The 27,593-nt window shown below is 50.2% G+C and overlaps 1 protein-coding gene across 3 annotated transcripts in view; it reads right to left on the minus strand.

Annotated features, from left to right (window-relative positions):
* Positions 1 to 27,593, minus strand: part of NTRK3 (neurotrophic receptor tyrosine kinase 3) — a 379,212-nt gene that overhangs the window by 242,768 nt on the left and 108,851 nt on the right. For all 3 annotated transcript variants that reach the window (XM_035024094.1, XM_035024095.1, XM_035024096.1), the window contains exons 4-9: positions 20,082 to 20,150; positions 10,390 to 10,547; positions 9,508 to 9,650; positions 8,927 to 9,068; positions 8,180 to 8,476; positions 545 to 568 (exon numbers count right to left, since the gene is read on the minus strand). In XM_035024094.1, the coding sequence (XP_034879985.1) occupies positions 545 to 568; positions 8,180 to 8,476; positions 8,927 to 9,068; positions 9,508 to 9,650; positions 10,390 to 10,547; positions 20,082 to 20,150 (833 nt within the window). The remainder of the gene's footprint in view (positions 1 to 544; positions 569 to 8,179; positions 8,477 to 8,926; positions 9,069 to 9,507; positions 9,651 to 10,389; positions 10,548 to 20,081; positions 20,151 to 27,593) is intronic.

Here is a 27,593-nt window from a genome sequence, read left to right on the forward strand (position 1 = left end):
TCGATCTCAGGGTTGTGAGTTCAAGCCCCGTCCCGGGCTCCACACTGAGCATGGAGCCTACTTAAAAAAATAGTAATTCCACTTGAGGACACACAAGCCTATCAGGAGACCTTGTAAATCACTCACAAGGTGAGTCCCCAGCCAGATTCTGGGGCCCTCAGAGCAGGTGAGAAACACAGACTTAGAGGCTCCCCCTTCTCTCCACAAGGACAACTGAGATGACCACCGGGTATACCTGGGCATGGGAAACCCCATGTCCTTCCTGACACCACCCCTTCCCATCCAGGCAGGGAGACCCACAACATGCTCAGACCTTAGGGAATGCCCTGGGGGAAACTGAGGCGTGGAGCCCAAGAGGTGTGCAAATGGAACTACCCAAGAAGTATTTCTACTCTCCAGTTCCCCTTCACAGTTCCCTCAGACGCTCTCAGCTGCCAGGGGTCTGGGGCTGGCCGTGGAATGGGAAAGAGGGCTATGTAGAGTCAGTAATGACCTAGAGTATCAGAATAAAACAGTTTCAAAGCAAAAGGTAAGGCAGACTTACTAGAGACAAAGTTATCCGTGCTCTCTGCAAAAAAGACAAAGAGATAATTAACAAGTGTCGTAAAAACCAGAACAGATGAGCTGTATCTTTCTCACAGGTACGACCTCTCCCACTCACCATGAATGCCCCGTTACTGGCAACTGAAAACTAAAATCCTTGACATATCACCCCTCCCCCATGCTACACTACCCTTCCAGGGGGTGGTCTTCCAAGTGGAGAAGGAATGAGAGATAAAGCTCCTGGTTCTGAGGGAGGTGGCCCAGCCTCCCTGGGTCTATGAGATGGAAAATTACATCTAGAACAATCCTCACCCACAGTCCTCTCCACTTCAGGTACCCAGAGTGCTGGGGATGCTGGTGGTACCTCAAAGCCAAGAAGAAATGCTGCAGGGTGGACCTTTCTTGAAAATGCCAGCTATGATCCCAAGACAGAACTCCTCAAATTGATATGTAGAGTTTATTCTAGCAGATGCCTGAGATGTTCCTGGGAATCCCTCTATGAACCTGCCCATCCCCCAAATGAAAATGTGCTATTGGATCTTTGCCTCCAGAAATGGCTCAGCTAATGGTGAAAGTTCATCATTATTAGACGTTGTTTATAAGCCAGGGGCTGGGCTCAATGCTTTATGTAACACATCACTTGATCCTTATAACCATCCGAGGAGTTGGAGAGCATTATCCCCACTTGACAGAAATAGAAACAGGCTTCTAGAGATTGATTAGCTGAATCTCAACGAGGGAAGACATTGAGCTGGATTCAAATCCAAGTCTGGGCTCTTAACCACTCCATGAGAGATTCTCTAATTCTAGCACGCAATAGAATCATCTAGAGGGTGATCACTACCGTTCTCCAATAAAAGGAATGAGGGCTCCTTGGGAAAGTGAATAATTTCAGGCCTGGGGCAGAGAAAGTACAAGATGTGTCTGGAACATTGTGTGGTACTAGAAAGTAAGAGAGTGCCCCAAATTAACGGGAGCATGGGAAAAGAACAGAGGAGCCAAAGTGAAGGAGCTTCCAATGACCAAATTTGGGACAATTTAAGCAACAAAATAAATAAAGACAGCCATGGATTGTTACAGGCTGAATTATACCTGCCCAAAATTCATATGGTGAAGCCCTAATCTCCAGTACTCCAGAATAGGACTGTATTGGGAGACAGGGTCTTTAAAGAGGTAATTAAGTTAAAATAAACTAATTAGGGTGGACACGAATCCAATATGGCCGGTTTCCTTGTAAGAGGAGGCAATTAGGACGCAGACACACAAGGAAGACCACGTGCAGACACAGAAAGAAGACAGTCACCTGCAAGCCAAGGAGAGAGGTCTCAGAAGGAACCAGCCCTGCTGACACCCTGATCAGACTTCCAACCTCCAGGACTGCGAGAAAAATAAATGTCTCTTGTTTAAGCCACCAAGTCTGTGGTACTCTCTAATGGCAGCTGGAGCCAACTACATGGATTATAAGTCATAGCACAAAATAAACATTCCTGAGTCCATACCAATGTAAATAAGCAATTGAATAAACAAACAGGGGAAGAAGAGAACACTCGTCCTTACAGTAGAATTCCACCTAACAAATGTAGAAGGAATGATGGAAAGAGGAAAATCACCATTGGCAAATACCTCGGTAATAACTGTTTTGGGCAAGAATCCTCAATGAATGCTAAAATTAATGTGTGAAAGCATGATAAGACACAAGACATTTACAAAGTATCGAAACATTATACTCATTAGGTACAAAGGGAAAAAAAAAAATCACCTTGCAGTGGAGAACCCTGGCAGATACCATGGCAACCTGGTGACAGAGTTAATTCACATCACCAGGAACTAGAGGTGTAGACACCATGTACCCCTGCTGTAATGTCCTGAGAGAGCCCAGCATCATTTCTGTGCTGTTCATGCCAAAAATGTGTAACGGGCATTTAACTGTGAGGCAAAAGTGGACAACCGCACATTGGGGGAAGTCTACAATGTAACTAGTGAGTATCCTTCAAGAATGTCCAGCTTGGGGCGCCTGGGTGGCTCAGTCGGTTGAGCGTCTGACTCTTGATTTCAGCTCAGGTCGTGATCTCAGGGTCATGGGGTCGAGGCCCACGTCGGGCTCCGCACTCAGCGGGGAGTCTGCCTGGGATTCTCTCTCTCCCTCTGCCCCTCACCCCATTCACATGCTCTCGCTCTCTCTCTCAAATAAATAAAACTTAAAAAAAAAAAATTATCCAGCTCATGAAAGACAAAGACAGACTGAGGAACCGTCCCAGGCTGAAAGAGAATAAGGTGACAGAGCATCTAAATGCAGTGTATGACCCTGCATTGGGTCCTAGAGAAGAGAGGACAGCAGTGGACAAAAGACAGGTCTGTAGATTCGATAACAGTGTCAGTGTTAATATCCTGCTTTTGCACATCGGACTGTGCTTACGTAAGATGATACCATTTGGGGAAGCTGGGTGAAGGGTATAAGGAAGTTCTTTGTATTATTTTATTACTTTTGAGGGGTAAATCTTTTTTTAAAGAATTTTTATTTATTTATTTGAGAGAGAGAGCAGAGTGAGAGAGGGAACACGAGCAGGGAGGAGGGGCAGAGGGAGACGGAGAAGCAGGCTCCCACTGAGCCCAGGATCCCGGGATCATGAGCCAAGCCAAAGGCAGATGCTTCACTGAATGAGACACCTAGGTGCCCCCAGGGAGTAAATCTTAAAACTATTTCAAAATGATGATTGTTAAAAAAATCTTAAAATTTTTTTCTAAAAAATTTTTTTTTCCATAAACATGGATTGTTGGTCCTCACCCCAGAGTTTCCGAGTCAGGAGGTCTGGGGAAGGTCTTGGGAATTTGCATTTCTACCAAGATTTCAGGTGATGCTGGTGCTGCTGGTCCCTTTGAGAACCACTGCATTATGTTACACCTACTGCGGCCACAAGCCTACTATACCCTGAAAAATAAGAACAATTCATTCATCTATCCATCCATCCATCCATCCATCCATCCCTCAGTCTTCAGGCCGTTGGCTAAGTTCCCACAGTCATTGTAATTATGGCTCTATTTAATATGCACGAGCAAATATTCTTCTCTAACCACCTGTGGGGCAAGTGATGCTTTCTGTGAAGGAGTCTAGAGAAAATCCTGTTTACACTAAATGCACCGTTAATAGCTGGCTTGTGTGTTGTCCATTTTGTGTCATCTGGGGAAGACCAACAGAGCTTTCTCCAAACTCCTGAGCCTGCCCTTCATGCTACCACCCTCTTGTAAACCGCAGGTACCAAGTGCCTGATGTGTGGGGAGGATCGAGGAGAGGGGGCCCTAGCCTTGGCTTCAGAGCCTGAGGAAAGACAGGCGCCAGATCAATTCACAGTTAACGCTGATTTGCATATTTCCCATAAGGCTTCTGTTTATTAGAGAACAGTCTCACATCAGGCAAAGGTGTTGGCCGAGTCTATGAACCCTGTAATCTCCCAATCAGCCTATGTGCTTAGCTCCCTTGCTGGAGCCTGGGGACACTCATCCATCCGGGAGGCATATGAGCCTTGGAACACGGAGACCTCCTGGGTCCCCTCTAACCAGTGGGGGAGCTCAGAATTTTGCACTGGAAGAGGATGGTACCCAGGAATGCTCCTCACCTCCTACCCACCAGCAGCTGGGAAGGACAATGGGATCCATATGCCAAGGTGCTGTCTGAATACAAACGGGGTGGGCCTGACTGCATGCCACCCCAGTCCCAGACCGCATGTCCTCTGGTCCCAAAACTCATCAAGAAGGGCCTTATGGGAAAAGCCAGTGGGGTCCAGAGAAGGGAGAAGTGAGGCAGCAGCGTGTGTCCAGAAAAAGAGGTGCACTGAGACGTGCGGTTGAGAGTAGATGTTCCGGGTTTAGGTGTGAGAAGGCAGCGGGGAGGCTGAGCCAAGGCATCGCTCACACCGCCCATCCTGCCCAGAAGCCTGGGACCACATTCTAGCTCCACCAGTTCCTTAGGGCAAGGAAACCAGCCTTGACCGAGGCTGAGGGCGCTGGGGCAGTGATTTATCCCAATGTTTGTACCCAGCATCCTGAGGGAATTCTGGTTTCTGCTGTTGTAAAAATCTCCATGAAATAACTGGACTTCCTGGCCAAGTGAAAAATGAGAATTTAAGAGGTACGGCAGCTCACTTATTCCTAAATATTTCGTCAAGTAGTCTCAGGTATTTGTTGCACCTGCGCAGGAAAACACACACACACACACACACACACACACACACACACACACCCTTGGCAATATGCCTCCTTCTATCACATCATCATCTAAGGAACTTCACATTCTCTCCCAGACCACAACCTTCTAGCTACCACCTCCCACCCTGCCGTCACCCCCCCAGCCTTTCCAGTTCCTCCCCTCCTGACACATGAATCCCTGATGCCTCGTGGCTTCCCACTCTTATGCCCAGACCCCTCCGGCAGCCCAAGTTCCTGGAACACCAAAGAGTGATTTAGCTCCACGCTTCTAGAACCAACCTCCCTAACCAATCCTTGCAGGGACCTCCTTCACCAAGGTTGGATGCCATGCTGAATGTTCTAGCCCTTCTCTGGAAATGTAGAAGGAAATCCAACATGTGTATAGCATGTGTAATTTAAAAAAACAAACAACAACCAAAAAAGACTTTTCCAGAACATTTTCATTTTAACGTCCTACTCGGAGAAAATCCTTACTGATGGAAGCCTCTACATTTCCAGATTGCTCCATTAAATACATTCATTCCAGATTGCTCCATTAAATATATTCATTCCAATCAAATCTCTCCCAGGGGTCTCAGGACCATGAAGAATCAGAAAAGGAGACGGTTCCCTTCAGATCTTGTTCTGCCCCCAAACAGATCCCCTTTCAGTCACCCCTGGGTGTGCTTCTCAAAAAAATAAAAACAAACAGTAACTCTGTGCTTACTCTGTGCCAAGCATTGTCGTAAGCACTTTCAGTGGGTGAATCCACTGTGTGTGAACCAATCTTCATGGCCTTTGAGGTAGAAGCACAGGGCTGAGTAACATGCCTGAGATGACAAAGCTGAGGAGCGATTTAGAGAGACTCTGAACCCTGGCAGTGTGGTTGGCTCCACAGGCCTACAGATGACATTGCCCAGAGCCTATCTGTTAGAACTGACGAGCTTGACCAGAGAATGCTGCTTCTAGAACTCCTACGTTTATTGCATCCCTCTGTCCCAAAAATCCTAGCAGTAGCTGACAGCTGGTGCGCCTTTCCTCTCTCTCAACACAGAGCTGAACCCTTAGCATACTTCACTTAAATCCTCATGGCAGCTTAGGGAGGGAGCTTTTGTTCTCGCTCCCATTCCACAGATGGCAAAGTAGAGGCAGAGTAGAGATGGTCCTTCACTGCATGCCAGCCGCGTACCACGCACCAACCCCAGACCCACCTGTCCGGTTGGGTCATAGATGGGATTTGCACCTCGATCTGCCTGATTTCAGAACCCTCGCTCTTAACCTCTACGCTCTGCTTGCCTGGGAGCGAGAGAGGAGTCGCTAGGATAAATATGATGTCGCAACATGCTCAGGGCAAAAGAGAAGCGCGGGAATCCACAGACAGCCTTGCATCCAGAGCTCGGCAGGGATGAGGTTTACTGTCCGAACCTCCAGATAATTTACTTTCCCGAACATTTAGACGTTTTGTCACTTGACATGACTGGCCCATCGTTACCCTGTCGCTGCCTTTTCATCACCCACTGAGTCCTTCAGGTTCATAAAACAAGCAAAACTTCGCACAGGGCGGCCCAGGCGGGGTGCCCCTGGGTCTGAGGAAGATGCCTTGGGGTGTGTGGTTTCCCTTAGAGCTCCCCTGTGACTCTCTCCTGCCTCCCACCTCCTGGGGCCAGAGCTCACCAAACAGCATGGCAGCTGATTGTTCAAACAGGGTTTCTGACTCAGCAGGTCCAGGTGGGGCTGGAGAATCTGAGTTCTAACACACGCCCAGGTGATGGTGATGCTGCTGGTCCGGGGACCCCTCTTTAAGAACCACTGGCCTAGAGCTGCTATGTCTCTTGGGGACAAAAAGGGTGTCTGTATGGCTGGGAGGATACAGAGAACTGCTCTCAGGACAGCCTCTGAGGGGAGGAGCCCAGAGTGGATCACCCTCCCTCCAGAGCATTCCAGGGCTCCCCACTCTCTCCAGGCCCCAGCAGCTTCCCTTTGGAAACAAGCATTGCTTTAGGGGACCTCTCTAGCCCTTCACACCAGCAAGGCCTGTGTGGCCCAGGAGTGCAAAGAATCTCTGCATCTAAATCTTCTCCTTCCACAGAGTGGCAGGGACTCTTCGAGCTCCCAGAGCAGAGATGGGTGAGGCTCACAGTGGGAAAAGCCCTGAGGCCTTCTACTGGGCGTGCTGGTGATGATGCTGGAAATGCTGGACCAAATGGGACCACCAAGGTCTTAAACACCAGCACCTTCTGGACCCTCTCCTGAGCGACGGCGCAGCACCATTCTCCCCTGGACCTCAGTGTCAGGAATTTGGCTTCCCATGTAGCTTTCCCTCTCGGAGCTTCTAGGAGGAATTTCCTTGCACTGAGATAAATAAGGCCTCCTGGAGCTGCAACCTGGTACATGTGAGCTGTGAAGTCACCTTCACATAAGTGGATGGGGCACCGTGCTGTCTGTTGCTGCCCCCCTTTCTGTGTGTGTGTGTGTGTGTGTGTGTGTGATCTGTCTTCTCATTCCCCTTTATTTATCTCGCTAGAACCCCTGAGTCCTGGAGATTGAAGGTCATCCAGCCTGTTCCCAGCAGAAATCACCAAGGTCATCAACAATGCTCGGTTTCATTGACACAACGCCTTCAACTGCTGAACCCACCAAGAGAAGGTACAACCACGTACAGTAAACTCTTTGAGGGTTTTCTTCTCCTGCAACTTAGGAAGGTGTTGGAAATACTGTAGCCCAGACAGAGTCAAACAAAGAGTCAAACAAAGTTCTTTCATTCCTTCAGTTACTACCCCTGGCCCACTCGACATTAGCGCCCCCGCAGTCTGAGGGCATCAAATACTCCCCCCCCCCAAGCGCACCACAGAACAAGAGAGCAAGGTCAGAGCTGGAAGCCTACCCCCTCGCCAAGCCTTGCTACCAACCAGCAAGTAGAAGGAGGTTCAGTTCACACGTCTGTTACATATGGGGTTGAACTAGAGGGACCCCTGCAATGGAAGGTCATGGAACCATCGTTATAAGTCAAAGCCTGCACGCTTTGTAGACCAGAAGTCCCGAGTCTTAAAGGAGCAGTGTCATCATGCCCATTGCACAGATGAGCGAAACTGAGGCTCAGACAAAAGCAAACTATCGTGCCCGGAGTTTCGCAACAACTAAATGACTGGGTCAAGATTCTGTCTTTCTCCTCCAGATCTCAGGCCCTTCCTCTACCAGAACAGGGCACGTCCCTGTGTGCACAACTGCGCGTTTCGGAGGGGGTCTTGGTTTTCACTCTGACAGCCGTGGAAAAACGGAGCCTTTCTCTGGTTTACGCAAAATGCTGGCGGGAGCTGACTCTGCCGCAGGCTGGGTTCGGTTTGCCCGAGACAACAGCACGAGGTCAAGGCCCGCCGCATCCTCTGGCCGGCTACCGCGCCCACCCCGCCCCCTCCCGGAAGGAGTCGGCACCGTCAGGCTGCGGGACCCTCACCCGGGAAGGGCTCCTTGAGGAAGTGGCCGTTGATGGTCTGGTTGGCTGTGCCCAGCGGGTTTTTGGCAATGAGCGTGTAGTTGCCGTTGTTGTAGTGGGTGGGCTTGTTGAAGAGCAGGCAGCCCTCGGACAGCTCGCCCTCCTGGTAGTACTCCACGTGGGTGATCTTGGACTCCCGCAGCGGCTGTCCGTTGTGCAGCCAGTGCAGTGTGGGCGGAGGGTTGCCACGCACCACGAACTCGATGCAGTGCTCCAGGCGCAGCTCCGGCTCCTCCAGGCTCACCACGCGCGGAGGGTCTGCGGGGGCACGGGCCGGCTGACTCCCAGCACGCAGAGCCTCTTGCGCCCCAGAGCAGCCCGCCCGACACTAGACGGGGCTCCCAGTTCTTCCCCCATCCAGCTTGGAGAGGACCGAGGGCATCAGAGGCTCCCCCGCCACCTTCCCAAGAGTGGGCAAGAGAGGGCTGTCTTCACCCCCGCTTCCCGGGGTCCACCACAACTGGAGGGCCCCTTCCCGTGACCTGCCAGGAGGCGAAGGGAAGGCAGACGGGGGCCAGCGTGGGGGTATCGTGAAGACAGAGATGAGTTGGAGGCACCCCATCTTCTGAGGGACGGGGATTAACGGGGTTACCAGCCAAGGACTGGCTTGCTCGGTCCTGCCCTCCCAGCACCCCTGCTTCCCTCCCTCCGCCCCGCACGACCAGCCCCTTCGCTACGCGGCCCCCCTCCATGATGGCAGCTACTCACAGTGCACGGTGAGGGCCACACTGGCATTGCTCATGCCCACCACGTTCTCCGCAATGCATGTCAGGGTGAAGCCGTTGTCCTCGCTTGTCACATTGACCAGGGTCAGGTTGATGGCATGTACGTTGGTCCAGTTCAGATTTGTCTAAAACCCCAATAAAAAAAAACCAACAATCAGTTTCTAGAAGGTGGTTCCTCACCCACCTCCCAGACACCTTCAGGGATCAAGAAGAAAACTGTGCAGGAAGCGAAGGAGGCCTTTCTTCCTCTCATGCACATGGACCAGGCACCAGGCTCTCCACAGTCAAGAGCTCAGGAAATCCTCACATTTACCCGATGGGGTGAATGGTAGCATTAGATCCGTTTTACAGATGAGAAAACTAAGGTACAGAGAAGTTTATTAGCATGCTGAAGGTCAGGTTGGCTAGAAAAGATTGCAGCTGGATGAGAACCAAGTATGCACAGACTTGCCCTCTTCTTCCTTCTCCTCACATCTCTTGCTTCTGAGTCATAATTCAGCTCATTTAGACTAAGAGGTCAACGCTCCCCAGCCTCCTGATGGGGCTGGAGCCTAGGGCCCCTACCTGGTGGGTGTTGATGGACTGCAGTCCAGTGACTATCCAGTCTACATCGGGCAGAGGTGATCCAGAGCCATTGCACGTGATGACAGCGTTGTCACCCTCTCGAACGGTCAGGTTCACGTGGCTCACACTGATCTCTGGAAGGTCTGGGAGGGAGGACAGGATGAGTGAAAAGATAAACCAACACTTAATACCAAAACTTTGTCCCTGGGCTCGATGGTGGCACTTCTCAACACAACCTGCTTGTCAAGCTCTTGGAAGGCCCCCAAGTCCCAGAATCTTCCCAGCACCTCCCCGCCGATGCCAGAGCTCAGAATTTCAGCTCAGCTGGGCTCTCCCACAAGGCAGGCAGTGGGTGCGGGGGGGGCAGGTGCTCAAAGAATGTAGCTCCAGCAACGAGGTCAACTGGCATCTTCCACTTTGGGCACTGGCTCTCAAACTCTGGTCTGCTTCAGGCTCCCATGAGGAGTTTGCTAGAAATTCAGATTTCTGAGGCCCATTCTGAGACATTCTGGGATCTCATTAAGTCCGTTGGGCCCGGGAATCTGCTTTTCTACAAGTACCTTAGATGCTCCTGATACAGAAGGTCCAGAGCCCACGCTTTGAGATAGACTCCTTCGGATGTGGTTGACAAGTAACTCACAGAGACAAAGGACTCCGGTCCATTGAGAAGGGGCCCACTTAATCCCTGTCTTCATTCCAGGCTCACGGAGGGGCAGGAATGACCGAGGAGGTCAACGGTAAGCCAGATCTGCACCCAATGCAGAGTTCAAGGCCGGGGGTGTGTGTAGGGGTGGGGACCAGAGGGCCCTGGCTTCCCAGGCTCCTGCACAGGGGCTGAGGGATCTCTCCCCGGAGCCTGCCGGGGCCAGGCAGCTCACTCACCACACTGGCTGATGTTCATGCGGAACAGGGGCAGTTGGGAGCCATCGGCACTGATACAGTAGAGGTGTTGGCTGTTGAGCTTGGCTTCCCCCTGCTCCTGCCACAGCTGCATCCAGCGGATGTCACAGCTGCAGTTGAAGAAGTTCTGCTCCAATCTCCTGTGGGCAAGGAGACGGGGGGAGGGACCTCCTGAACCAAAGACGGCCCAGCTCCCTCCCACGGCTGGGAGGGACGGCCCCACCTGCTCTTCAGGGATTAGGGAGAGAAGGGGTTTAGCAAGGTCTCGAAATAAATGAAAAAATACTTCTAAGTGCAGGAAGTCATTTAGTTTTTGCACTAATACACTCATTTAAAAAAAAAAAAAAAAGAAATCCACTCCATTTAATTCAATGAGACCCTTTTAAATACATCAGCTTGAGATGCTCCTCTTCTCAAAACCCTCCAGTGGCTTCCCATCTCATTGAACGTCAAGGTCAAAGGCCTACAGGCTCTGCACTGCTCTCCATCACCTCTCTGACCTCATCTCCTACCTCACACCCCCTTCCTCTGCTTCAGCCACACTGACCTTGCCGTCCGTCAAGTTCACTAGCATGACCAGCCTGCTCCTGCCTCAGGGCCTTTGCACTTGTTGTCCCTTCTGCCTGCACAGTTCTTACCCATAACATACCCGCTAGACTGGCTATCTCATTTTCTTAAAGAATCATATGGCCATCTCCAACCACTGCTCTAAGTAAGCTACCAGCAAACCCTACCTTAGTGCTGCCCAGTCCCCGCCCTATTATTTTCTTCCCTCGAGTATTTGTCACTGCCCAGCATCACTTTAAAAATTCATTTGCTTGTTTATTATCTGTCTCCTCAAATAAAAATTAAGTTCCTTTTAGCTCAGAGAAATTGCCTGTTTGGTTCACGGCTACATCGCCAGGATCTACAACTGAGCCTGAACATAAATACCTGTTGAATGAATAAAAGGAGGGAATGGAGGGAGGGCAGGAGGAAGGAAAGAGTTACTCTCCCTGCAGAGTAGGTGCTTAGTGATTTCCAAGATCTGCTCAAAGCCCATCCTGGGACCAGTTTATTCTTCATAAATTCAACAAAATCCTACCAAGCACCTGTTCCATGTCTGGCTATGAGCTGAGTGCTGTTAATACAGAAGTGAATGAGTCTCTGTTCTCCAGGAGCACTCAATTTGGTGAAGAAGAGCATCTGATGGAGAAAGCATCAAGTTCAAGGCCTTCCTTCTCCACTGACTTTCCTTGTGACTGAGAGCAAGTCCCTGCCCTTCTAAATGGGCTTATCCCATTAGGGGGACAATGAATGGCATTCACTGATGTAAGACTCTTCAAGTAAAGGGCACCCAATAAATCTAAATTCCTGGATCAGTAGGAGGAACATGGTTCTCTTGCTGGACCAGAAAAGAGACGAATCTGTTGGTGCCCAGCAGGAGGGGCACTAAGGCCCAGGATATTCTGGACAAGGGATAGAATTCCGAAGCAGTTAGGCATACATCAGAACTGATCAGCTTTCAGGAAAAAGTGAGAGCCTGGAGGAAGAATCAGTGTGTCCCAGCCAGTGGGACACCACAGGTAGAAGGTGCCAACACCTTTGCATGATACCCCCTCGGTCTAAAAGTAGGCTGGCTTTTCCCTGCACTCTTTCAGAAAAGGAGAAGAGACCTAGCTTTCACGGAGCATCTGCTTCCCACAGCCGCCCTAGGAGACAGCCAGCACTGTCCCTGTCCAGAAGAGGGACCCCCCCCTTGTATGTTCGGAGGGGTTAAGTCACGTGCTCAAAGTCCCTGGGCTTGGGGGTGCGACAAAGCAGGGCTGCAAGCCTCAGCCTGCTGGACTCCAGACCCCACACGCTCTCCACCCTGTCTATCCCATGCAAGGCACTGCTGGGTGTGAGGAGAGATGCAGAGGAGTCAGCACGACCCCCAACTCTGCGGCTCCTGGGCAGAGACCAGGGGAAGAGTTCATGGCGACGCTGGAGGCTGAGATAGGAAAACAGGAAAGAAAAGCTGTGCTGTGGCACAGAGTCCATGTTGAGGAGCGCTGGGAAATACAGCTGGAAGGGAGAGTGGAAGCCAGATGGTGAGGGACGTTCACGGCCACATCAAACATCAACAAGCTTGGAATTCATGCAGGGGGCAATGGGAGCCAGTGAGGCCCTTGCAGCTCACAATGATGTGAGCGAAGCAGGTCTGTAAGAAGAGTTATCCAACAGTATGGTGCATGAAGTGTGTGCATTTCTCAAAGCACCCAGGTGAAGGGATGAATGGGGGATGAAACCCTTGACTCGCACGCCTTGACCAGACCGGGTGCCTGCCACGGATCTACATGCACCCAGACGGGGCGTCTTCCCTCATTCACGCACGGGTAGTGGAGGTCGGCAGCCTCAAGGTCACTGATCTCGAGCTTTCTGGTCTCAGAACTCTTTTTTACTCTTAAAAATTACTGGGGGGGCGCCTGGGTGGCTCAGTCGGTTAAGCAACTGCCTTCGGCTCAGGTCATGATCCTGGAGTCCCGGGATTGAGTCCCGCGTCGGGCTCCCTGCTCGGCGGGGAGTCTGCTTCTCCCTCTGTTCCTCCCCCTCTCATGCTCTCTGTCTCCCATTCTCTCTCTCAGATAAATAAATAAAAAATCTTTAAAAAAAAAAAAATTACTGGGGGCCTCAAAGAGCGTTTGTGTATGTAGATTACACCTACCCCTCTTTACCATTTTGGAATTCAAAGAGAAAATTTTAAAACACAACACCACATCAGCACAATGTCCCATTCGTCACCAGAGTGACGGTGTTATCACAAGTCAAGCGGCCTCTGGAAAACTCCACTACACACCTTCGGGGGAATGGGAGTGAAAAGGGCAAGTAATGTCTCAGATTCTACCTCGTGGTCTCCCCAGTAGGGTCTTGGGGACCCCACGGAACCCTGGACCCCCACTTGAGAACTGCTGACACATTAATAAGGGTCTAGAGGAGACTGGTAAAAGCAGGGGAGAGGGAAGGAAAGATGGAACAGACGTGGTAAAGAAGACAAGGTGGTATTTGGGGCTTTGTTGGAGGCGAAAGGGAAGACTGGAGGATGACACCGAGGTTTTAAGCTCCAGGAGACTGGAAATCAATGGAGGGGAGACGTGTCTTTAGCGGAAAACAGAAGAGAAGGAACCAATGGAAAGGAAGAGGCTCAGTGTATGAGGAATCGGGATGAGGTCCTAGAGGAGGAAGGTGAAGCGTGAGGCCCGGAAGTCTTGGAGGCGTCTGCCCCAGGCAGGAAGGCAAGATGGCACCATGGCTGAGACAATGGACAGAGAGGAGAGAAAACAAGCAGGCAGGAGAAAGTGAGAGCGAAGAAATAAAAATGGAATGACATTTGCGTCGCACCTACCACATACCCAACACCATGTGGAATGCCCTCCACGCACCACCCCATTGAACCCTCCCATCGGAGTAAGTGGGGGAGGCGGCTGATGGCTTCCTCGGGAAAAGCAGAAGGTCAAACTAGGCTGCCCAGTGTGTGGAGGACAGGAAGGCCTGAGGACGTGGATCTGTGCTTGCATTCACATCACAGGGCGGCAAGGGGAGGCCGGGCAGCCCCGCTGGAAAGATACTGAGGGTCCAGATGTTTGCATATATGCAAACTGAACCAGGTCAGCCGGGGTTTTCCCACATGCTCGCTTGACAAATGTGGTCATTCGTTATGAAGTAGTTGTAAAAATACAAATTATCCACCTCAGTGGAAAAGATCAGCAAGTGAGGGGCTGGGCTGGTCTGCTCCATGTGCTTTATTGAGTCCTGCCTGCCCGAAGCCCCGCACAGCTGTGTCCCCCGACTTCTTGGTGGCCCCTGCAGGGCTGAAAGTGCCAAAGCGTGCTGAGGCTGGTGGGAGAATCAGGTGGGATGACACGTCTAGACACAAGCACATTAACGGCTTTTTGTTCCCTTCCATCCTTTTCCCCTAGGACTTGGTCCCGTAGAAGGGATGCCCCACGAGACCCGGCCCTTCCTCCACACCACAGTCTCCTGAAAACCGCACAGAAACCTTAGCTTTTCCCCTCTCCCTTGGGACTTTCCTCCTAGATGGCAAGACGCACACACACAACAGAAAGCATGCTGAGTCTGAAGACGGGTGCCCTGGGCATCCCACCGAGCAGACCTACCGTAGCCTTCACATCCTGACGAGAGAGGGTTCAGGAAGGTGGGCCAGAAGCAGAGAAGGGCAGCCCTCAGTCTACATGATGCCACCTGTTCTTCCAGCAAGTCAGGTGTCTCGAAGAGGGGCTTTCGGCCAGGGCTCCGGGCGCTGTGTCGAGGAGCCTGAAGTCAGGCTTCCCTGCCCCATCAATAATGCAGGCGGCCCCATGAATAATACAGCAGCAGCTGCTTCGGGGCAGAGCTTAACTCACACCCAGCCCTTGCCCCAGCATGGCCTGGGGCCTAATCGCAGGGCCCTAGGGGCGTCCCGCAGATTAACTCAGCCCCATCCAGGCACACACAGACGCCTCGCTGCACGGCCAAGGCCATGGCAGTGTATGTAGAAAACACTGGTTCCCCTCCAGACATCCTCTGGCTTCCTTCTCCCCTCCACAGCACTGCCGCTGCCATGGCAATCCTGGGGCTGGCCGCAGAAAATGGGGAAGGGGTGTAGATCTACGGTCAACCAGGGAAGCCTGTCCAGAGGTCCAAGTGATGATCGCCACTGGCCTCCCAGAGAAAATAACACAATGGCAGAAGAAGTGCACAAACAACAGGTTTGAGTGGAGCCAGCGATCACACCGGGCAAAGCTAGTGCACTGAATTGTGTCTCCCCCGAAAGATCTGGGCAAGTCCTCACCCCCAAGACGTGCGAATGTGGCCTTACTTAGAAATAGTCTTCGGGGCGCCTGGGTGGCTCAGTTGGTTAAGCGACTGCCTTCGGCTCAGGTCAAGATCCTGGAGTCCCGGGATCGAGTCCCGCATCAGGCTCCCTGCTCAGCAGGGAGTCTGCTTCTCCCTCTGACCCTCCTCCCTCTCATGCTCTCTGTCTCTCATTCTCTCTCTCGCAAATAAATAAAATCTTAAAAAAAAAAAAAGAAATAGTCTTCTGTGGATGTGATCAAATGAAGGATCACGGGATGATCATGGGACAAGATCATTCTGGATTTAGGGTGGGCCCCAGATCCAATGACAGGTGTCCTTATAAGAGAGAGGAGGGGAGAAGCCAAAGACACAGAGACGGGGAGCACAGCTATGTGAAGACAGAGGCAGAGATGGGGGTGGCATTGACCCAAGCCAAGGACACCAGGGGCCACCAGAAGCCAGAAAGGGTAAGCAAAGATTCTTCCTGAGAGCCTCCTGAAGGGAGAATAGCCCTGTGACACCTTAGTTTTGGCCTTCTGACCTCCAGAAGAGTAGAGAGTCACTCTCTATGGTTCGAAGCCTCCAAATTTGTCGTGATTTGTCAAGGCAACCCTAGGAAGCTAATATGGCCAGTAACTTCTTCCCCAAGGTTCTGCTTTAACTTCTGTAAAATGGGGGTAATTGCGCTCGACCCTCTTCCCGAACAAAGTTAATATGAGGATTAGCGATAATACATGATAACATGCTTTGTGAATTGAAAGGGGCTATAAAGAGACCAGAAATTATTATTATAGTAACACTATTATTAACACGATCGTTCAGGGACTTCTCTGAGAGCCGTGGAAAGCGGTCATGGCCAAGTCTGGGAGAAAAGAAAGTGCCAGGATCAGCCCAAACCCATCCCCGATACCAAGTTAATATTTTACCAAGTTGATTAAATCTGCAAATTATACCAGAGGTAATTATCACTTTGCTTTAAGAAAATGAAATATTCCAATCTGTTTTAATCATGTCTGCTCTGTGCGTGCAGGGTATTAAGAGAAGCCTGTTCAAGATACACCAATGGTCCTTAGGGTATTTCTGGAAGGTTTCTGCATTGTGGGTTTATATCCCCTGGTGCCTCTTGCCTTTGCAAATTACATCATGGGATTCAGAACCCAAGCTTCTTTTCTTTCTAATTCATTCTTTATCTCTAAGACAATCTCTTTGATTCCTGCTCTGATTTCTGGACAGACAGTTCCAGTTTTCTCTGTAAGGAAAAAAAAAAAAAAAAAAAAAAAAACACCATCTTGCTATAACCAGAAACCTCTGAGAGCAACCGTGCAATGCCAACTCAAATTTCTGCAAAATCCTGCCACTGATACAGTGCGAAGTACTCCAAAAGGAGTCCTGAAGGATGCTTCCAGTTCTCTCAATAAGAGAAACACAGCCTGGACTGGTGAGGGGCAATGGGCCAGGTGTTCAGCCAAGACCTTATCTTTCATCTGACAAACGGAAGTGAGAAATGAGTAAGGGAAGCCTCCAGCACATGGCCAGGGCTCTGAGATGCTAACTTGTCTGGGTTTTTTTTTTTCCTCAGTGATTCTCCTCAGGAAGCCACCATTATGAGAGTGGTTTCCAGAAGGAGACAGCAAGTACTGGGGGGCAGAGGAAGTTTGCTGAGTTGTTTAAGGAAAGAGCACTGGTCTTTGGAAACAGCAGACCTGGATGGTAGTAATGCTAATTATCATAATATGAATTCCCATTACCATTGATAAGCTCTGTGATCTTGGACCAGTTGTTTAACTTGGGCAAGCCTCAATCCCTCATTCGTAAAACTGATTATAATGATACCTCCCATGGGACTTTGTTCATAATAGGTGCTCAATATACGGCTCTTTTGTCTCCATCTCTACTATTGAGAAGGTCGTAGATACTCAGCCTTTCCGATGGAGAATCCCAACAGCATCTGTTCTTGTATCAAGGATCCTCCAGGGGGAGGGTCTGGTTGGGGTAGACAGAATGAAATGTGCTGAGAAATCACAGAAGACCCTAGCTTGCCCCTTCTATTCCTGCAGAAGGTGGCTCAAAGCCTCACACTCTGGCTTTGTGATCTTCTGGCCGTCACGGCACAGAAAGCCATCTCCCCCTGACCTCTCTCCTCCAGGGCCAAGATTCTTTCTTCCTGGAAATACCCAACCCATCCCCATACCCCAGCCCACAGGCTCCATTGGGCAGACCCTGGCAGTCTAGAAGGCTCGTGGCAGATGGCGCTATGTGGACTAATCAGGAAGCCGGACAAGAAAATACTAACCCCCCTTCCATTTGCCAGGAACTGGGATTGTTTGGATTTTAATCATAGCCACAGTGAAGAGCCAACATGAGGCCCCTCCAGCCAAAAGATAGATTTTCCACTCTGAACATTTAATTCCTCCTCAAAAAAATAGACCCCTACCAGGGCAAGTGCTCCTTAGAGGGGGGCTTCTTTATTTTCCAATGTAATTTTTTTCTTATTTAACAATACGACAGAAGTAAAATACCCTGGGACATGGCGGCCCTCACACACTGACTCACACTGGAGGGAATGTCTTCATTCTGCCATAAGTCACATCTAGCTCACCGGTGTATCGATCCCGGGCAAAGATGAATACAGAATCCCATGATCCTCTGAGATAAATCTGACATTTTCTTTAAATATATAGCCACGGAACAACTGTTTCTGAAACTTCACGAAACAGGTCACCAGGGCAACACAGCATTGATTTCACGTCCAGTGATTTTTTTAGAAGGAGCACTGAACGTTTTCTCAATATTTCAGCCAACTGCAGACCCCAGAGGTCCCCCAGAGAGATGCTGTCCCTCGCCGCCTACAGATGGAGGGGGAGGCATTCCGGGAGAAGCAGACATGAGACTCCCAAGAAAGAGAGCCCCCAGTTAGCTCCTTTACGGCAGAGCCCCTGATCAGATCTAGGGCAACGTAAGAATCATGCACTTTTTGAGAATTATTGTAGACCCGACCCTTGAATTGGAAACAGGTTTTAAGAGGCTGAGAGACAGCTAAGCAGAGTGGTCAAGACCTTGAGTCCATACGCTACCACTTGGCTAATGGGTAACCCGAAACAGGATACTTAACCTTGCTAAGTACCTCAGTGTCCCTGAATGTGAAGTGATAGTAGTAATTCCTACTCGATAAATTATTACAAGAATTAAATAAGAATGTACATAATTCGAGAGATTGCTTGGCACAGTGCCTGGCATGGAGTCAGATCTCAGAAATCGTTGTTAGTAGTGATCTTAGCAGTCCTGTTCATTTAGTGCTAAGGTTTTTTCCACCTACAAAGATGGGAATGAATACAATGCATCAAGTCTAATGGTCGGACGTTTAGCTGTCAGTGACGTCTGTGACATCGTCTAGGTTTTCAGTGTTGTAGAAACAAATAAGTATATATTTACCTTTTTCCAAGCTCAGGTAGTTTTTAATTGATGTACCTAAGCCCTATGTGGCTAAAGAACTGTGGTCACTATATCTACTGTGGCCACACCAGAGGAGTGGCCCAGAAGGAGCAGTAAAATCCTAAGAAAGGAAGACAACCCACAGCAGTACTATCCTAAACTCTCCAACACTGTTGAGATCACCTCCGTACTTCCCGGCCCTAGAATGGCCTTTCAAAGAATCAGGGGCACTCAGGTCCATGAGGATAAGTAGGGTATATAAGGCCATCACAGAGTATTGGGCTATTGGGTCACTGGATGTAAATATTCCCCTCCCTGACCAGCTGGGTTGGAAAAGCTACGATCTTGACTCATCCGTGAACTCAGGTCTTCCCAGGTGGAGGGGAGACAAGTTGAAAGCCCAACAGCATGGGCAGAGATCCAAGGCTACTGCCTCTTGGTAAAGATAGTAAAGCAATCTCCATTCAGTGAATTTGGATCTGAGTCACTAAGTAAAAGGGAACACATGAGCAGTGTCTCTGGAACCCTGACTCCCTAATTTCATCCATGCTTCAGTTCCTTTCCAATTTATTCCTTGATTTGTTCCCTCAACATAACATGCTGTCCTTCATGCACAGAGATGACCCTGATGACTCACACATCAACACGACTTATTTTTTCCAGCAGTGGTCAGGAATTTTCACTCATCCATCCAACAAGGGTTTGCACACAATGGCTGGAGGGGTAGGGGTGAATCGATCAGCCTTGGAAGGTAGCAAGGCCAAACAGTCCACAGGCAGATTGAATAAATATATGGACTTGCCTCCCAGCCCCCACCATAGGGATGCCCAAACGCAAGCCAAATAGGCTGACAAAAGATTATGAGGAATGGAAAGGACATGCAATCGGAAGTAAGGAGGCCTGGGTTCAAGTCCTAAGTCGGCCAGTCCCTAACAATGCAATCCTGGCTGTGTCTCATGTGCCTTTTGGGGGCTCAGAACCCTTACCTTAAAATGAAGAAATAACTCTCTCCCATAATGCTCATGATGATAAATCTATTTTTTTCATGATGATAAATCTAAGGTCATGTAAATGAAAGCACACCTGATAATCTCCATAAAATCATATATTATGAATGTTATTTATTATAAATTGAAGTACTCTGTAGTATCATAAACATAAATACTATTATTACTAGTTACCTACAGATCACAGAACTAGGTCCTGCTCAGAGACAAGATTCCGGTCTTCTTCAGAAATGTGCCAGAAAGAGCATCAGAAAATCGAACAACAAAGAGCATGCTTTGCTCTCACTGAACACGGTACACTCCACGTCACCCAACCCAAGGAGCCCCTTCAAGTGCATGCCCAACCTTAGGTGGCTCCACCACCCCACATTTCTCCCCACCCAGCCTCTACCACCACTCTACCACTAAGACCGAACTTACAATTCCCGAAGACTCAGCCTCTGGAAAAGCTGCCATGAGAGCGTGGTGAGCCGGTTACTCGACAGGTTTCTGCAAGAGTGACAGATAAAGGGGAAATTAAGGGACAGATCTGGCATAAGTAATGCTCTTGGTAGGAAGCTTGGTTACTTCACGGGAGCCTGGCTTTGTTGTTCTTCTCCCTTGTTCCATCCTGCTAACGATGTATCTGCCAGGAGTCAAGGCCCCAGATCAGGTTGGGAAAGGATTTCAAGAAAAGGAAAGGGAGAGATTTTACAAATGTTAAAAAATAATAATAATAATTGTTGGTCATTTCCCCACATCCTCTCATCACAAATAAAGGTTCAGGGAACCTTCTGGAAGCCACCCTCCCACAGGGGGTCAGAGCTCTCAAGATACACAAGCCAACAAGCGTTCTTCTTCATTTTTATTATTGAGGTGTCACGGACATTAAAAAAAACTGTGCATATTTAATGTATACATTTTGATGAATTTCAAGGTAAGTGTATACCCATGAAATTGTCGCCATAAACAATGCCATAAACTTAACCATCAACTTAAAAAATTTCCTCCCCCCCCCTCTATTTTTGGTATAACCATTAATATAAGATACAACCTCTTAACACATTTTTAGGTATACAATCCAGTATTGTTAATGACCCACTATGCCGTACTGTACATCTCTAGGACTTACTCATCTTGCATAAGTGAAACTATGTCCCCTTTTACCAACAAGCATTCTTAACATTCACAATAGTGGAAAAAAACCCTGCAGGTCACCTACAATTTCTTCTACCCAGTCCCTCCCCCAGCAAAGAGACCCATCCACGATCAAGACATAAGCCTTTTGTTCACACTTCTGTTCTCCTCTAATGGCTATTTAATTGTTTTCATTAGGATGTACAGGGGAAAGGAGTAGCCATTAGTCTTCCAAGTAATAGAAGAAACACGCCCACGGTGATCACGTTGCCAGGCTCAACAAACAACTTTTGATGTGGTAACAGCCCTTCAAGGCAGCAGTGAGACAGGGCTGGAGTGGACGTGACCCCCCTGCAGGAACACTACTCCCGCACTGATGAGATCGGATGCCACACAGGTCAAACTCTATCCACACACACACACAAGCATGTGTGCATTGGTGTCGATTAAACACGCGGGTGATAAACACAAGTGCAGACTCTTGTTTATACGCACACACATACACTTACGCACGCACCTCTACTTAGCTGATTTCTACAGCAGATACTTGGGGGAGGAACCAAGTACAGGTTACTTGGGGGAATGAAGGGTGGACAAATGAGAAGGTCCCTGTGAAACCTACATTCAAGTTACAAATGAATAAGCAAGAGAACTGCAGTTTGCCATGAATAGAAGGAAGGGTACAAAGTGATGTCATCACTGATGTAGGAGAGGGAGACAGCTCCTTTATGCAGGTGCTTAGAGTGGCGCCCTCCAAGAGGGTAGCATCGAGCTGAGGCCAGAGCGAGAATGAGCCAGTGCCAGCATTGGGGTGTTCTGGGCAGTGGGCGCAAGGCAGAGAGAGGGCCGGTGGGGAAGGAGGTAAGGGAGAGTGGTCCGGGGTAAGGAGGAGAAGGGACAGCCACAACCACCTTGCTGGCCATGGTGAGGACCTTGGATTTTATTTTAAGGAGCAATGAGAAGGCACTGGATGGCTTTAAGTAGGGAAGTGGCATAATCTAATCACCATTTCTTAAAGTAAGAGACCAAGACTGGAAGCTGGCAGACCAATTAGGAGGCTGCTGCAGTACTGAGGAAGGGGATTAGAGATAATGAAGCAGGTGGATTTCAAGAGGAGGGCGGGGGGGGAGGGGACGGTGGGGAGAACGCCACCAGAACCTCCTATTGGATTGGGTCTGGGAGGGAGGGAGGAAGATGCCAGCAACCAGGCAAGCAGCCAGATCATTTAATGAGACCAGGAAGGCTGTAAAAGGGTCCTATCTGGGGTTCAGATCATGAGCCTCCCCTTGCAATACTAAGTTTGAGATATCCAGAGAGAGAAATCAACTAGCCTGCTGGATACTTGGGTCTGGCGGTCATAGGGGACGTCCAGGCTGGTGGGATCACAGACGGCACGTAGAGCTTTCACGGGGAACAGACGGCACACACAAGGACCACCTAAGGGACAGGGCTTCCCCTTCGCATCGGAGGCGGCCGCACCCTTGGTGACAGCTGGTGACTAGGTTAGAAAGGCAGCCCCCTTTCTGTGGGTGCAGGGGACTGATGGACAAAGGAAGGGGACCACAGGTAGAGGTCCCGAGGCTTCCTGTTCCACTTCCCCTGCGCCCAGCACTCTCCTTACAGAGTCCTCCAGTCCGCACAGCGCTGTCTAGGGTAGACACCCCCATACCCCGCTTCCTGCCCGCAGAAGGAAGAGCTCTAATGCATGAGAATCACCAAAAGCTCTTAAACCTTAACCTGTCCACATGCTCAGCTTCCCAAAACCCCTACCCACAGACTGTCTTGTGCCTGCAAACTTCCTCCATGCCCCGCTGATCAGAGGAAAGGGGTGATAAAGGAAGGCCTGCATGGTGGCCACTTAAGGACACCACTGGGGCACAGCTCCCCTGACCCACCTCCTGCTCAGGAGGGTGGAGCGGGGATCAGGTGCACATGCCTAGCGAGTGGCTGGCTTTACACTAGGGTTTGCATCTGGAGCTCAGACCTCGGGGACAAGGACACTGGGTTTCGGTACCACACTTGAGTCCCCATTACCCTGAGCCTCTGTGAGGTTTCAGCAAATGTGAGCGAAGGTAGAAGCCTTCATGCAGATAGAAGTCTTCTGGTCTGTTCTCCCAGCTCACTCTCTATGCACAACCGAAGCAATGGCAGGCAAGGTCACACAGGCCCGCCCGCCATGAGGTCTCCTCCTCACTCCAGCACCTTCTTGAACAGAACCCCCAGTTCTAAAACTGAGCAGCACCCCATGAGAGTCTGCAGCCAGGAACTCCAGATTCGCAAAGCCCTCAGAAGCAGCCCCCCCCCCCCGGCCCCCGCAGTGAGAAGCAGGGAAACAGGAGTAATGCAGGTCAAGTAGGGATCCTGCCCATCTGCGAGGGAGGACCAGCCTGGGAGTGTGTGCCAGGGGGTTCCGGGGGAGCCCGAGGCCAGGATCAGGCTGCCAGCAATGTCCTTTCACAAAGGTCATGTTTTGCTACATTAGGCAGAAATGTCATGAGAAAATTGGATTCTAGAAGAAAGAAAATAACAGGCATTCTGGGCAAATAAAGAATAAGAAATAGCATTATCTCCTTATTGCAAGTTGGAGGTGGGGAGGGGGCCTGGGACATTCGGTAAGGGGGAGGTGGGCCCTGTTCTCCTGGGGGTGTCTGGGCTGCAGCTCCTTCCTGCCACGCCCACCAAGCCCCACCAGGAAGAGAAAGGGCCCCTGGATTCCTCCAGCTCTTCGGCCAGATGGAGCGGCCGCTGCAGGACTGACGGGCTGTGTCCAGGACGACAAACTCCTCTCCGCCCCAGCCGCCTCCCAGGCACACAGACCATATTCTGCCGTTGGAGGGAAAGCCTGCCCTTACTCCTCCTGCAGACGGGGGCTACTCACCTGTGCTCACACCTCCCTGCCTCCCTGCACAGCCAACAGCCGCCATTCACCAAGGGCTGATTACTAAGCACCAGCTACTGTGTTCAGCACTTTTACATCCGTGACCTCGTTTAATATATACGGCAACCGCACCGAGTGGGTGTTACTCTCATCTCCGCGGTCGAGCTGGGCGGGTCTGAGTGGCCTTAACGCAAAGACTCCGTCAACAAGGAACAAGCCACACCCCCAGGAATGTTCGCAACCAACACCCAGACGTGTAAACTCCCAGGTACGCGCACACGCCCCTCGGCGTGTGTTGCCAGAGCGCGCGGCACCGCGCCACGCGAGTCCCTGGAGGAACGCAGTGCATACATCCTGTGCGACCGTGCACGTACGCAGTGCCCCGCCAGAGACGCGCGAGAGAAGCCTGCAGCCCCAGCGACAAACATACACACAAGACAAGTAAGGCAAACACACAGCCACCACAAGACATGCAGGGCACGCCTCTGGCCACCCTGCCCTCACGGGCATTTATAAATACTCATGGTGCAGGAACATGGGGACGCTGAGAGGCGGGGCTTTGACGGACTCACCGCCCTCTCAGAACTCACTGCCCCTGATCTTCTTCCCAGCTAGTGCCTCATCTGTATTCACCTGCCACCTGTAATTGATGGGCTGGTCATCCCGCTCATCAGACTCAAGGGTGGAGTTAAGAACCATCCTGCCTCTGGGCCCCACAGCAACGTCTTCCGGAAGCTTCCTCCCTGACAGATCCATTATCCCCCATCTCTGACTTTTGCTTGGGTCAATGGCCAGTTTCCCAGCCACCTGACCCCTGGAATTAATTTGGCGAGCAAGATTTTATGAGATGAGGCGTCAAACACTTTCCCAAAATCAAGCTCTGTGACATTGCTCCTGTAGCCGTCATCCGAGACTACCGAACAAAGCCATTAATTCTGTCCTGCATTGCTGGCTCTCTCGCAGCCCAGACTCTGGGGCCCAGAGTAATGAACAATGATGATGCAGCTACTGGGTGCTCTGGGAACAGGGAGCCAGACACGCAGATGGCCAAAACCGGACCCACAGGAAGGATAGGGCTGAAATGGCCCTTCCTGCCCTTAACCCCTTGGTGAACACGGGTCCTCCCAGGCTAAACATCTCAGCATGGGAAGCAGTCCCATGACCTTCCTGAAGGGGACAACCAACTGCAGCAGGATAGAACCCATGATCGGGGAGGATGTCACCCTCCACCCTGTCCAACCCTACTGTCCAACCAGAGGGTCACTCAAGATGGACCCTGTTGCCAAGAAAAGGCAACCAGATGAATTCCTCTGTTGCCCCAAAGGCACCATATCCCTGGGGGCTGAGACTTGAGGAGGGGACACTAAGCCCCATTCACAAGTGGTCCTGAAGCTGGGACACCTTGTAGAGTGCCTGGATGTATAGCGTGGCTGACGTCTAGAAGTGCCTCCTCTTCTATGGGCAGAGGCAGGCCCAGCAGGCAGGTTATGTTTCAGGACTGGAGTGTGTAAGGGATCGCCAGAAGGTGCCAGGTTCTCTCTTTGAACCCTCGATCCCTCTTTTCCATCTTCCCAGACCTGGGGGCCCCGGATCCCCCACAGCTCCCCTTATATCTGTATAAATACATGGGATGTTAATGGAGCCCCCCCCCCCCAACATCGTTACCACTGTGTGACAGTCTATGTCTCCTCTCCTGGGCCCTCCACCCTCTTCCTCTATTTATTTCACACTCTTTTTTGGGTTCCACCCTGAGCCCTTGGGCCCCCTTCCAGGTTCCTGTTTATAAGCCCCATCCCCTCTGCCCTGGACTTGGATGTGAAACTTGTCTCGATAAACCCTTTGGAGTAAGAAAAGGAAAAGAAAAAAAAGAACACTGAGAATCAGGAGCGTGTTCAGCTGCAGCCCAAAGACGAAGGTGGCTTCTCCTAGAGGCTCCATTCCGCTGCTTGCAGAAGGCCCTGTTCTGAACATGGTATGGGCTCAGAGTACCAAGCACAGCTAACCAGAACAGAGCAGAGGTCAAGCCCCTCCTCATCTTGTAGGCTCCCAGGAGCTGTGCTTGCTGGCTGCATCCATCATGATCTAAATCTTATTTCCTTCATCCAAGAAGGCAGCATTTTGAAAGGGGCAATTCTTGGGGCGCCTGGGTGGTTCTGTAGGTTAAGTGTCAGCCTTTGGCTCAGGTCATGATCTCATGATCCTGGGATCGAGCCCCGAGTCATCTGGCTCCCTGCTGCCCTTCCCCTCACTCATTCTCTCTCAAATAAATAAATAAAATCTTTAAAAAAAAAAAAAAAGAAAGAAAGGTACAATTCTTCCTTCCATGACATCTGACGTCCCCTTGGCAATCTGTCTGTCCTCCTTTCATTTTCCCCATAAAAGAAACATCTCCTCAGCCTTCTTGGAAACAGCCAACTCCCTCCCCTGCCACCCCGTACCAGGATTCCTTTGAAATTGCTGAAGAATCTGGAGGAAAGGTCAAGAAAGGAGAACCCCCCCACCCCATGCAGCATCAACCCCACACAGAGTTTGCTGAAAAGGAACCAACTGACACCAGAGGAGGAGAAGGCTGTCAGTCTACTGCCCACTTCTCCAAGACCCAGGGCATGTCTTCTTCATTAACCCTGACCTTGTAACTTTGTGCACAGTCAGCCGCACACCAGGAGTGACTGCAGCCCACCATGAGGAGCCATGAAGGTGGCTGCCACCAACCTCCTTGGGATGAACGGATGGGAAGGAAGGAAGTGCCATGCAATCTCATCCCCAAGGCCGGCTGGCAGCCACCAAGAAGTCTCTACAAGCAACCTCTTAAAATCCGGTGCCTGTGACAAGGAAGCAGGGCCTGCCACCCAACGTTCCTCTTGAAGACCAAGAAATATTTTTCTACATCATTGATATATTTGCTTTTCCCTCAATTAAATTGCTGTAAAAGGGGATGGGGGTTAAAGCCATTTGAGCCATTTTTATTCAGCTAAATTACACTGGATGGCTCATTTAATGAACTTTAATGAAGCCAAAATGCTTTCTCTAATCAAATCTCAAGTGACGTGACTGGTGTCTTGACCTTAGATCAGGAGACTGGAGGCAGCTTTTCTACAAGGCCCTGTGCTGGGCTGAACCAGGGTTTCCCAGAGAATGTTCCCGGGAATCTGAGATCTGCAGTATGTTAATGGATATTATGAGGGGAAAAAAAATTCACGTTGCTTGAAAAATGTGGTTTTAAACCAATTAAATAGGCTTATTTACTGCAGAACTTCTCAGAGCCTTTATGAAGAGAAGGATCTGACCTACCGAGTCTCAACCTTATTGGACCACAGAACCTTCTCCATCGAGCATCTAGCAAAAAATATCACCCCACCTAACATACAGAAATGATGGTTGTGGTTAAGAAATAGGTATTTGCTCTTGGTCCAGGGTTCTTGGCTCACAGGTGCCAAAACCCTCAGAATTTCTTGAGCAGTAAGACAATGAGAGCATCTTTTGTTATAATATTTTATCTCTTGTCCTCAGCTCCTGAGATTGCTTCAGAAAATGAGGTGACTTTTGGAAAGCCCCTGAAGATGGGGGCTGGTTGCCAGGGGAACCAACCATGGATAAAGGATTAGAACTTTCAGTCCCACCCCCTGATTTCTGCAGAGAGGAGAGACAGTGGAGGTTGAATCATCACCAGTGGCCAACGATGGAGTCAAACAGGCCTATGTGATAAAGGCCCCATAAAAACCCCATAAAAAAGGGGGCCCTGGGCTGGTGAACCAGAACACTTCCACGTGCCACCAGGCCAGACGCCAAACTCCACAAGGACAAAAGCTCCTTTGTTCAAGACCTGGCCTTACATATCTCTTCATCCGGCTGTTGATTTGTACTCTTTAATATCCTTTGTAATAAACCAGTAATCCGGTGAGTAAATTAGTTTCCTGAGTTCTGTGAGCCACTCTAGC

Source organism: Mirounga leonina, unplaced genomic scaffold (assembly GCF_011800145.1).
Source record: "Mirounga leonina isolate KUSES-001 unplaced genomic scaffold, KU_Mleo_1.0 Mir_178, whole genome shotgun sequence".
Taxonomy (NCBI): Eukaryota; Metazoa; Chordata; class Mammalia; order Carnivora; family Phocidae; genus Mirounga; species Mirounga leonina.